Source organism: Sceloporus occidentalis, unplaced genomic scaffold (genome assembly GCF_023333645.1).
Source record: "Sceloporus occidentalis isolate IW3139 unplaced genomic scaffold, rSceOcc1.0.p SCAF_1, whole genome shotgun sequence".
Lineage (NCBI taxonomy): Eukaryota > Metazoa > Chordata > Lepidosauria > Squamata > Phrynosomatidae > Sceloporus > Sceloporus occidentalis.
The window spans coordinates 220,162-233,129 of record NW_028316981.1 but is presented as its reverse complement, the minus strand read 5'-3'; the positions used below and the strand labels follow the sequence as shown (position 1 = coordinate 233,129).

The window sequence follows — 12,968 nt, the reverse complement described above, 5'->3', positions numbered from 1 at the left end:
AACATATCCAGAGGAGGGTGACCAAAATGGTGAAGGGCCTGGAAACCATGAAGCCCTATGAGGAACGACTCAGGGAGCTGGGGATGTTTAGCTTGGAGAAGAGAAGGTTAAGAGGTGCATGATAGCCCTGTTTAAATATTTGAAGGGATGTTACGTTGAGGAGGGAGCAAGCTTGTTTTCTGATGCTCCAGAGAATAGGGCACAATGGAGCAATGGATGCAAGCTCCAGGAAAAGAGATTCCGCTTAAACTTTAGGAGGACCTTCCTGAGAGTAAGGGCTGTTGGACAGTGGAACACCCCCCCTCAATGGAGAATGGTGGAGTCTCCCTCCTTGGAGGTCTTTAAACAGAGGCTGGATGGCCATCTGTCAGATATGCTTTGAGAGTTCCTGCATGGCAGATTGGGGTTGGACTGGATGGCCCTTGGGGTCTCTTCCAACTCTCTTCTCGTGATGTGGCCAAAGTACGACAGTGAGTTGCATCAACAGGGGTGTGTGGACCACACCAGGTGACCCCTGAAAGGGATATGTGACACCACTGCTCCCTAAACACCTAACATTTGGCAGAAATGGGTTGTGGCATTTGCCTGCTTCCCTTTAAAAATGCTTTAAGAGATGGTAGGAATGGGGTGAAGCTCGGAGAGAGGAGGAGGAGGAGGAGGAGAGGCTCCAGATTTTTAAAAAATTAAAATTTCAAATTTTGAAACTTTTTAAAAAATCACATTGTAATAAAATGTTCACTATGTATATGTAAAAACATTTAGGTTGTGCACATGACACTATTATTACTATTTGAAGGTACAATTTTAATTTTGCTAGTTGTTTATGTCGCAACTATTAGCATTACATTCAGTGGTATATGGGAATTATGATTTGCAAGTAACGTTAGTGCAAAAAAGCACGTAGTATGAAATGGGAGGAGGTCAATGTGTGTGGGGATAATACCATGAGTTACCACACCGGGTGACACCAGCCCTAGGAATATAAACATTGGCTTACCTGGTGAGATGTTTGTTTTAAGCGATGGAGACGAAGGCATCGCTCTAGGTCAGGCAGGAAGTAGACAAAACTTTAGAGGCATGTCCATAGGATAGGACTAACCCCAAAGCAAGTTTCAGTTTCGTTTCTGCCTCTGCTCTGGTCAGACACTTTCAGATCAGCTCTGCTGCTTTTCCTCCTCTATTTCTTTCAACAACAACAACAACAACAACAACTTTATTTCTCTCCTGCTCCTTTTGCCTCTGCCTCCTATCTGTCCCCTCTCCTGTCTCTTTGGACTGCCAGGGGACCAACAACGATGTCAGGGGCAGGGGATCAGGAGGACAGCCCAGGCATGTCCTGTGATTCCCTGAACTTGGCTAGAGAGCAACCCAGTCACTCTCTCAGCCCCTATGAAGACAAGGAGCCTGCTGCTAGGACTGCCAGGGCCAGGTCGGAGGAGGGAGAACCCTCGTCTCTGAACCTACAGGGGCCCCACTGCACCCTCCAGCAAAAAGACTGGACCCGGGCCAGATTGGAGGACTCAGAACAGGGTGTGAGTACTACCCCCACCCAACTGACCCCCCGCTGCAAGCATTGCCACCGGAGCTCTCCTCCATAATGGCTTCCCTCATCTCCTTCCAAGCTGCAGCTTTATCTGGCCAACAGCCCTGTCCTGCAGCCCTTCCCCTCTCTCTGGGGATGACTGGCACCATTTCAGACCACCGGAGACAGCCTTCCCTCCCTACCTCTCAGCCAGCTCCAGCCCAGTGCATCCCTGCCTCTGCCCAGAGAGCCCCAACCAGGACAAGGTCTTCCTCTTCCTCCTCTCCAGTTGCCCGCTCCTCCCTGGATTCCATCCCTCCCTCTGAAAGGGGAAAATTCACCCCCAGGAAAACTGCCCTCAAGCCTCACAAAAAGGGCAGGAAAAGTCTCCTCTGCAGCTGCTGCTAAGACAAAAACTAAGCAACCAGCGCCACCTCCTGGCCAACAGCACAAATCAAAAAAGCCCAAAGCCTCCATTATTCTGCATTCTTCTGATGATGAGGATGATGCAGAGGACCTTTCAAACAAATTATCTCACAGTGAAGAGGGCTTACTCACCCTTGACGAATTATCTGTTGATGATGATGATGGAGAAGATCCCACACCCTCCTCCAGCAGACTTTTCCCCCAAGAGGACTTTCAAATCCTGTTGAAAAAAGCAATAAAAACTCTTTAGTTGCCTATAAATGCCACCATCCCTCAAACTCAAGACACAGACCTTCCCCAGGGAAAGGGCGACTCCTTCCCACAACCTGGGCCCCCTTCTATCGAGGTCCCCTTTACTTCAGATTTTATGAAGGTTATTAGGGAAGAGTGGTCTAAGCCAGCCACAGCCAGACCAAATCCAGAATCATTCAAAAAATTTTATAACCTTCCCCAATCGGTCATGTCAAAGCTCCAAGTCCCCTTGGTTGATGCTCCCGTTACAGCTTTGACCACATCCGCGGTCTAGTGCAAAGATGGAGACGATGCCCTAAAAAACTACGAAGACAAAAGAGCCGATTCGGCCTTAAGAAAATCATTTGACGCCTCCTCCACAGCCATCAGGACTGTATCTACAGTCTCCATTCTCTCCAGGGCCGCTTTTACTTGGGCTAGAGACCTTATCCAAGAGGTACCTAAGGACAACATTAAATTACGCCAGGGCATCAATAAACTTCTCAAGGTGTTGGCGTTTTCTTCTGATGCTTCTCTTGACATCATGCAACTGAGTGCCAGGGCTCAAGCAGCATCTGTCCCAGTAAGGAGACAGATTTGGCTAAAAAATTGGACGGTTGATGCCAAGTCCAAACAAAACCTCACCATGGCCCCCTTCAGCGGACAAAAACTATTTGGAGACGCACTCGAACCCGTCCTCATAGAAACCAAGGACAAGAAAAAAGCCTTACCTTCACTACCCAAAAGAGATGAAAAGCGATCCTTTCGCCAGGGACAGGGTTCCTTTCGCTCATACAAAAACAATCAATCTTCCTTTCGTTCCAGAGACTCTAGGTCCAACAAAAATCAGTGGTCTGACCGAAAGCCATATGGCCGACAACAATACCACTCCCGAGGATTCGGAAGGCCTAACAACTCTTCCAACCAACAACAGGGGCCATCTATCTCCAAACAAAACCGTAATTCCCCCAGAGAATGACTGGCCGCCACACCTAGTGGGCGGCAGACTTCTACACTTCGCCCACATTTGGGAAGCCTCAACTGCAGACAAATGGGTTCTCACCACACTGAGACACGGTTATCTGATAGACTTTTACAACCTTCCTCACGACCACTTTGTTCCATCACCGATGTCTCAACGTCACAAAAAACACAAGTTGATGTTACAAGCCATAGACCACCTACTACAAATTGGAGCGATAGAACAAGTTCCATCTTCAGAAATGTACAAAGGTTGCTACTCTATTTTGTTCATTGTGCCAAAAAAGGACGGGTCATGGAGGGCTGTACTGGACCTAAAATGGGTCAACAAATTTGTCAGAAAACATCGTTTCCGTATGGAAACTCTAAAGACCATCCTAGAGGCCATCAGACCTCACGACTTTCTTTGTTCTCTAGATTTAACTCAAGCCTACCTTCATGTTCCTGTTCACCCTCTCCACCGCCGATTTCTGAGATTCTCCTACCACCACAACCATTACCAATACAAGGCCCTTCCATTTGGCCTCTCATCAGCTCCTCGGGTTTTTACAAAGATCATGATATCGCTGGTGGCCCATTGGAGACTACAGGGAATCCACGTCCATCCTTATTTGGACGACATCTTAATTCGCTCACCATCACTCCAACAAGGCCGTCAGGATGTCCATCTGGTCCTATCCTCATTGACAAGACATGGTTTTCTGGTCAATCATGGGAAGAGCCACCTAGAGCCTTGCCAACATATTCTCCACCTCGGGGTGATCATCGATACTCTACACGGCAAGGTATACCTCTCACGAAAAAGGATAAACAAACTTCGTCAGTCCATCAACCTCGTGTCCCGCTCTCACTCGACAAACCTTTTGCTCCTGGCGAGATTACAAGGCTTAATGATATCAACGATATACTGCACACCCTGGGCCCGATTTCACTCAAGGCCTCTTCAGTGGTTTCTCCTCCCTCATCAAAAACACATATCCTCAAAGATCAACAAACGACTGATACTTCCTCACAGAGTCAGACACTCCCTCCTTTGGTGGACGTCTCCCAATCTCAAAACAGGTTGGCCACTCTGGCCTCCTCAAGAACTACAACTGACGACAGATGCCAGTCTGCGGGGCTGGGGAGCCACACTCAACAACTCCTATACACAGGTAAGATGGTCCGTCCAAGAACAAAGCCACAACATAAATCTCCTAGAACTCAGAGCAGTGCGCCTGGCTCTTCTACAATTCTCATCCTTGGTCAAAGGACAACCAGTGTTGATTCGGACAGACAACATGTCAACAAAAGCCCACATAAATCGACAAGGAGGCACAAGATCAAAGTCTCTAATGAGCGAGACAGAGCTTCTTTTCAAGTGGTCACAAACAAATCTCCTCTTGATAAGATCAGAACACATCAAGGGGACTCTAAATACGAGAGCCGACTGGCTCAGCAGACAGGACATAGACCAGTCAGAGTGGCAGCTACATCCCCAAGTCTTTCACATGGTGACACACAAGCTCGGAACGCCCCTGGTAGATCTCTTCGCATCGCCCATAAACAATCAACTGCCACGCTTCTTCTCTCGGTTCCTAACTCAAGGAGCGGAACAAATGGACGCCCTACATGCCCCATGGCCAGACGAGACTCTATATGCCTTCCCTCCAACATCCATGATCAACAAGTGCCTAAAAAAGGCAAGAAAAGAAAGAGCGACAATAATTCTAATAGCCCCATACTGGCCAAGAAGACCATGGTTCTCAGAGATCCTGACAATGGCTCAAGAGTCTCTCAAGCTCCCGCTTCGCCCAGACCTTCTATCCCAGGGTCAGTTTTACCATCCAGATCCAGCCTGGCTCAACCTTCACGCTTGGAGGTTGAACGCCAAAATATGATAAAAGAAGGGCTCACGTCTAGGGTGATAGATACCATCATCAATGCTAGACGACCTTCCACCAGATGAATATACGAATATTCTTTCAGATCATTTGCCCGTTGGTGTAAGCTAAACAAACTTAACCCACTCAAGGCATCTGTGAGCTCTCTACTTTCTTACCTCCAAGAAGGACTTGATAAAGGTCTTAAGCCCAACACTCTCAAAAGACAGGTCTCTGCCATCACTTCTGCTTTTCCTCAAAAACACGCTAACAAACTGTCCAACAACTACTATGTCAGAAGGTTTCTTCGAGCAGCCACTCTCATTGATCTCCTGGCACCTAGTTTTTGAGGTCAACCATTAGTGTTTTTTCTCGTCCCGTTGGACGTTTACAGTTTTTTGGTTACTGGGTCTTTTTCAGATGCCCTAAAATTTGGTTCTTAGTTGTTTCAGAGTTCTTACAAACCTTCCTTCTCTAGGCTGTTACATTAACTGAAACTTGCTTTGGGGGTTAGTCCTATCCTGTGGACACGCCTCTAAAGTTTTGTCTACTTCCTGCCTGACCTAGAGCGAGCCACAGGGTCTAACCCATACATCAAGGAGGCCTTCTCTCCATCGCTGGAAAAACCATTGGCAACAGCCTCAACTTAATCCTCATACATCTCCATATTTACTATTCATGATGACACAGAGAGACTCCTCGAAGTGGTCCATCTTCCAACTCTGTGATTGTATAATTCTCTATTGATTGACATAATTCTATATTTGTTGACAGAAAAGGTGGTGAAAAGCAATTGATGATTACAAACAACTGTGAGTAACACCAAATATAAATGTTGCATTAAAAAGCATGGCTGGAAACCCATTGGGGTTTTGCACCTTTGTCTCACGTCGGCAGGAAGTAGACTCAGGCAGTTTTGCAAAGTCCATACCAGACCGGTTGTAGCTGATGCACACTGGACAGGAACACTTTTGCCCATGTGAGGTTACCCATCATCACAATTCACAAACAGGGTTCCTTAGCACCTCTGACAAGGTTAATAACACCACGGCTAAACAAGTAATAGTAACTACTTGAGGTACGTATTAAGAGATAAATGGAAGAGGCAGGAAAATTCCTTCTTGTTGCTATTAAACACCATAGAACTAGGTTACAACTAAAAATAATACACATACATTCAGAAAACTCATAGAGCTATGTTCCAATTGATAATGATACTGATAAATTGCTAAAACGCACAGAGCTGTTACACAATTGATAATATTGGGAATTGATTTTGGACTAACAATAATCGATCATTCAATAAGGGACCATTTTTACAGAATACAGGGGGATATTAGTAGTTGGCTTATATAGTATTGATCTTGTTTTGTTCTTGAGCTGGTGTCAACTGATTCATATACTCCATGTTGTATATTTATACATATTTATTTCCAGATTTTATTATTTTTATTTTTAAATTTGTCTGTTGCTTCATGAACTGATGACTAAAATAAGAGCATCAATTAATGTAATAATAATCATACCAACAATAATAATAGTTATTATTAGTAGTAATAATAATGATTAAGAACATAAGAAAAGGAAAAACCAAGAAAAACATGACATACGGGCGGCCAATATTAAATATGAAACCCCGTATTTTAGGGAAATGAAGGAATAATTGTGGGGTGCACTTTTCGTTTCCCAGGGTGTTAATCCTTTTAAAGGTAAGTTAGGACCCGGGAGAGACCGCTCTTGTGGCCTTTGGGATCACTTCCAAATCTAGGATTCTATACTTTCATGGAGAATCTGAGTCTTTAATGTGATTACTGGCTATCTATAACTCTGGGAGATCATTATTAGTTGTCATGACCCAGCCTCCAGCGCACGCACGCACACACACAGACACACACAGACACCCCTCTTCAGATTAAAGACAGCTTTTATGGGGGGAAATAGTTCTTTATTGAAGAAAAGAAATCAGAACAGACTTGGTGACTGTTTTGTCAGGGCTGAAAGTGAACATAATCATGCAACTTTTATAGTGAATAAAATAATCCCAACCCACCAAACAATCAAAATAGAATTGGATAAAATCCCACGCGTTTATCTTGGAGAATGAGGTCACGTTAAATGCCCTACAATTCCAGCAGCTTCTAGTCTAACCACATAACCATCTATCACCCCATTATATATCTATATGAATATATCCCATTAAATGTAACATTTCACATTATATTACCTAATTAATAACAATAATATTAATATTCCAGCTTTAAAAGTCAAGCCTCTGCAGGGAGAGTTCCTCCTCCACGTCCCACACTCCAGTCTCAACACAATTTAACTATAATATCTAACCAACACCTTCTATCATTTTCTACCACATTTTAATAAAAACCAACATTTTATTTAAACCATTATAATTATAAATTCTATCTTTTAACACCAAATCTTAGCCTCATAAAACCCTTATGACAGGAATCCATGAATGGATCCTGACATTATTACAGGTCGAATGTCCCTTACCTGAACTGTTTGGGCCCAGAAATGTTTTGGATTTTGGAATATTTGTATATATATATATAAAATGAAATATCTTGGACATGGGGCCCAAGTCTAAACAAAAAAATCATCTATGTCTTGTATACAATATGTTTTTTAAATAATTTTGTACACAAAACAAAGTTTGTTTACGTTGAACCATCTCAGCCACCCACGGACCATTTTAGATTTTGTAGCATTTCGGATTTTGGAATTTGGGATAAAGGAGACTCAACCTGTAGTAATAGTACAACTACAGTGGCCCCTCCACATTTGCTGGAGTTCAGAGTAAGGACTCCAGTGAATGTGGAAAAACCACAAATAAAGAACGGTATTCTTTGTATCTGGGAGAACGCCTCTCTAGCAACCTCCAGGTCCTCTAGAGCAACTCTATGGTCATTTGCCAGACGTTGGCCTTAGAACCATGTTGGAGGACCTACAAATGCCTAGAGAGTGTTGTCTCCAGGAGATTCCTAGAGAGAACATATTAATCAAAACCGCAAATAATCAAATCTGCAAAAGTCAAAGCGGCAAGTATGGAGGGCCAACTGTATACTGATATCCTGGGACTCACAGAGTTGGAAGGGACTCCAAGGGACATCTGGTTCAATCCCCTGGAGAGCAGGGATCTCTAGCTAAACCCTTCCAGCTCTTCTTCAAAAACGTCGGGGGAAGGACACTCACCCACCATCTTCTGAGATTGTCTGTTCCATTGTCCAACTGCCTTCCTAATCTCCAGTCAGAAGCTCATTCCTTGTGATTTTGAGTCCACTGGTTCATGTCCTACCCTCTGAAGCAGCAGAAAACAATCTCTTATACCCTGCATGAGATATTTGCAGGTGGCTGTTATCATATAAACTCTCTGAGTCTTTGCTTCTCCAAGCTAAACTTCCCTAGCTCTCTCTGCCGTTCCTCACAAGACTTGGTCATTTTCTTCTCGGTCATCCCCCTCTGGACATGTTCCACTTGGAATGAGATACTGATAAAAGCACATTAAGGTTAAAAAGATACAAAATTACCCCCATTTCTAAGTCAATCTGTTTTTACATTTTTTCCAAACAAACCAAGAAATAAAAACAGTCCAACCCACAAAGCCTTTCCTTTCCAAACAGAAAGCTCAGAAGAAATCATCACAATAAATGTCTACCAAGGGAAGGAAGAAAGTTTAGGAAACAGGGCTGCAATTCTGAGCCTGTACAAAATCCTCACACCAAATCATGCTGCATTAAGCTGATGTGCTCCTCTTGCCATAACTGGAATCCTAGCCATGGCTTCAAACCGACATAATCGTTGCCAAATGTCACATTTTAGGCTTGTTATGCCCACTCATCTTTTTTTTCTTCATTCTTTCTGTCTTGTTGGATTCAGCACCAAAGGCACTTAGGACTTCTTCTCGCCAATGGCAAGTTTCAGAGCCAGCTGTTTCCTGACTTTCCATGGAGAAACTCTTTATTGGCTTGAGAACTGTGCCATGAAATTCATTAGACTCACGCTTATGAAAGGGCTGTAGCTCCTGCTGATTCTTTTAAATAAGAAAATATTGCATTTGAGGAGTTAAATACATTTTCTGTCTCTGGAATGTCTCCTTTAGAAATTTCACATTGTAGCAGTCCAGTCGAACTAAGAATAAAACCACACTGTCTGATAGGAATATGGAATCATATAGAGTTGTAAGCGGTCACAAAGGCCATCCAGTCCAACTCCAGTCTGCCATGCAGGGACTCTCAATCAAAGCATCCCCCATTGACAGATGGAGCCCTGGTGGCGCAGTGGTTAAATGCCTGTACTGCAGCCATTTACTCAAAACCACAAGGTTGCGAGTTCAAGACCAGCAAAAGGGCCCAAGCTCAACTCAGGCTTGCATCCTTCCGAGGAGGGAGCTAAAATGAGTACCCAGACTGTTGGGGGCTAATTAGCTTACTTGCTAATTAGCTTACTTGCTGTTCACTGCTATGATCTTTGGAATAGCGGTATATAAATAAAACAAATTATTATTATTATTATTATTATTATTATTATTATTACCCAGCCTCTGTTTAAACGTCAGCCCATGGGAGCCTTCTGATGGTTACCCAGCCCTCTGCCATCACTAATTTCTTCCCTCTACCAGTTCTTTGGTGTCTAATGCAGATGCTCTTTCCATATTCAGGGCATTTCTAAGTTTTCCCCCCAGCATGAGTTCTTTGATAATAATAATAATAATAAATACATAATAAAAATTTTATTTCTATCCTGCTTTTTGCCAGGCAATCAAAGCGGCGTACAATAAGCTAAAATGCATCCATATATACATAGTGACCCCCTTAAAACAGTATAAGATTAAACAGTATAAGATTAAAAACTACATATTAAAACCTGACTACTCCAAATAATCATCATCATGGGCAGAGTTTAATAGATGGGAAGTCTTATTCGTGGCCGAGTATTTTATTCCAGGAAGGCCTGCTGGAAGACATCCATCTTAATGGCTTTTTTAAAGCTCTCTAGTTTGGTAATTTAATGGATCTCATCTGGGAGGCTGTTCCATAAGTTGGGAGCGGCTGCAGAAAATGTCCTCTGGGAGGTCGCCGTCAGCCTAGTCTTTAAGGGATGTAGTAAATTCCTCCCAGAGAACTTGAGTGTACGGGGCGGATTGTATGGAAGCAGGAGATCCATTAGATAGGTTGGACCCAAGCCATGTAGGGCTTTAAAGGCGTTAACCAACACCTTGTACTGTGCCCGGAAACTAATAGGCAGCATATAACCATCCCTACTACTGAAGTACTTTACATGCATTGATAGGGTTTCTCACCTGTGTGGTATCTTTGATGTAAATGTAACTTGGCACTGCAAGAGAAACTTTTCCCACATTCCATGCACTAATAGGGTTTCCCTCACATGTGGGTTCTTTGATGTGAATGTAAATGGTCACTCCGACGGAAGCTCTTTCCACACTCCATGCATTGATAGGGTTTCTCCCCTGTGTGGATTCTTTGATGTGAACGTAAATTTTGATTACAAGAGAAGCTTTTTCCACATTCTAAGCATTTATAGGGTTTCTCCCCTGTGTGGGTTCTTTGATGCTTAGTCAATGTGCCCCTATCACTAAACCTCTTTTCACATGTCACACATGTATATGGTTTCTCTCCAGTATGGGTTCTTTGATGTAAGGTAAGGATACCTCTCCTACTGAAGGTCTTACCACATTCCATGCATGCATAAGGTTTCTCCCTTGTGTGGGTTCTTTGGTGTAAAGTTAGATTACCGCTGTTACTGAAGCTTTTCCCACATTCCATGCATTTATATGGTTTTTCTCCAGTGTGGGTTCTTTGATGTAACTGTAAACTGTCTTTACAAGAGAAGCTCTTTCTACATTCCATGCATTCATATGGTTTCTCCCCTGTGTGAGTTCTTTGATGTAAACGTAGGCTTCCACTCTGAGTGAAGCTTTTTCCACACTCCATGCATTTATAGGGTTTCTCCTCTGTGTGAGTTCTTTGATGTATATCACATGCATTTTTATTACTAAACGTCCTTCCACATGTCACACATGTATATGGCTTCTCTCCAGTATGGGTTCTTTGATGTAAAGTAAGGGTTTGTCTCCTACTGAAGGTCTTCCCACATTCTAAGCACGCATACGGTTTCTCTCCTGTGTGTATTATTTGATGTAAAGTAAGTGAACGCCTATTCCCGAAGCTCTTCCCACATTCCATGCAGGCATAGGGTTTCTCCCCTGTATGGGTTCTCTGATGTAAAGTACATGCACCACTATTACTAAACCTCCTTCCACACTTTACACATATATAAGGTCTCTCCCCTGTGTGGGCTCTTTGATGCGTATATAGATTTGAACTCTGACTGAAGCTCTTTCCACACTCCATACATTTATATGGTTTCTCCCCTGTGTGAGTTCTTTGATGCGACTGTAAATTTCCACTTTGACTGAAGCTCTTTCCACATTCCATGCATTTATATGGTTTCTGATCTGTGTGAATTCTCTGATGGGAATGTAAAGGCTCATGCACACAGTAAATCTTTCCACTTCCCATACATTTACATGACTTCTCCACAGTGTGAGTTATTTGATGTACAATTAGAGTATCTTTGATACTGAAGTTCTTCCCACATTCCATGCATTGATATGGTTTACTCCTAGTGCAGGTTCTCTGATGTTTAGTCAAAGCACTATGAACAGTGAAGCTCTTTCCACACTTCAGACATTTAAATGGTTTTCTCTCTGTGTGGGTTCTTTGGTGTGAATGTAAATGATCACTACGAGAAAAGTTCTTCCCACACTCCATGCATTTATGCGGTCTCTCCCCTGTGTGAGTTCTTTGATGTGAATTTAAATTGTTACTACGAGAGAAGTTCTTCCCACACTCCATGCATTTATATGGTTTCTCCCCTGTGTGCGTTCTTTGGTGTGAATGTAAACCGTTACTATGAGAGAAGTTCTTCCCACATTCTATGCATTTATATGGTTTCTCCCCTGTGTGAGTTCTTTGATGTGAATGTAAATTGTCACTACGAGAGAAGCTCTTTCCACACTCCACACACTGGTGCAATTTCTGTCCTGTGTGGGTTCTTTGATGGCTATGATACACTTCCCCACTAATGAAGCTCTTTCCATATTCCATGCAATGATATGGTTTCTCTCCAGAGTGAAGTCTTTGATGTGAAGCAGCATCTCTGACAATCGTTCCATGCACAGTGCCTTTATATGGGTTTTTCTCCATGTGAACAGTGGTGTGCATGTTTAACTGCAATTTGTGTCTTAACAGATTGACACTTTTACTCTTTGTTCGATTTTGTGATTTGGTTGCAAGTTGAAAACTTCACCAATACCAGCACCTTGAGAGGATTTCTTCTTCCTCTTTGATTGGTTTCCATACTACAGTTTTGATTTCATATTTCCACTACTTGCTGGCTTGGTTCTCATCATGCCAAAGGTGGGTTCATGAAATTCTCATTTTCCTGGTTGAGAAAAAAGAAATAAAATATCAGGGATGAAAACCAACTACCTCTTGGACCTCCAAGACGCTTTCCTTTTCCCCATCATTGGCCCTATTGAAAATTGATGTTTTAGAAACACCAAAACATAATGAAGGGAACTGTCTCTGCCACAAAGACTATCACAATTCCATTGTAGGAGAAATTCTTCCTCATTACCGAGAGGCATTCCTTTGCGCAGCCATGCAAACATGTCGGAGCTGTTTGCCTACCGGATTAAGCGGAAGAATTTCGTATCTGCCAGACAGAAAATAATCTGTCCCTTCCCCTAGGAAATTATAAAAGTTAGTTATTACATGCATCCTAATCCAATGGTCAGTTAATTAACCAACCATGCAATAATTAGCGATCCTATATTTTTCCCTACCTGCTTTCTGCCTTTAAAAGCAAGAGACTTGTACGGTTCAAGCGATCAATTAAACTGGCCAAGT

General features: G+C 43.0%; 1 protein-coding gene across 1 annotated transcript; it reads right to left on the bottom strand.

The window, feature by feature from the left end:
• Positions 1–8,486: 8,486 nt before the first annotated feature.
• On the bottom strand, positions 8,487–12,281 carry LOC149320277 (uncharacterized). Its single transcript, XM_089499333.1, has 4 exons — positions 11,789–12,281; positions 11,363–11,536; positions 10,727–11,278; positions 8,487–8,524 (listed from the first exon to the last, which is right to left on the bottom strand). The coding sequence occupies exons 1-4, from the start codon at positions 12,279–12,281 to the stop codon at positions 8,487–8,489; spliced, it is 1,257 nt and encodes a 418-aa protein (XP_089355459.1).
• Between the last annotated feature and the right edge of the window lie 687 nt (positions 12,282–12,968).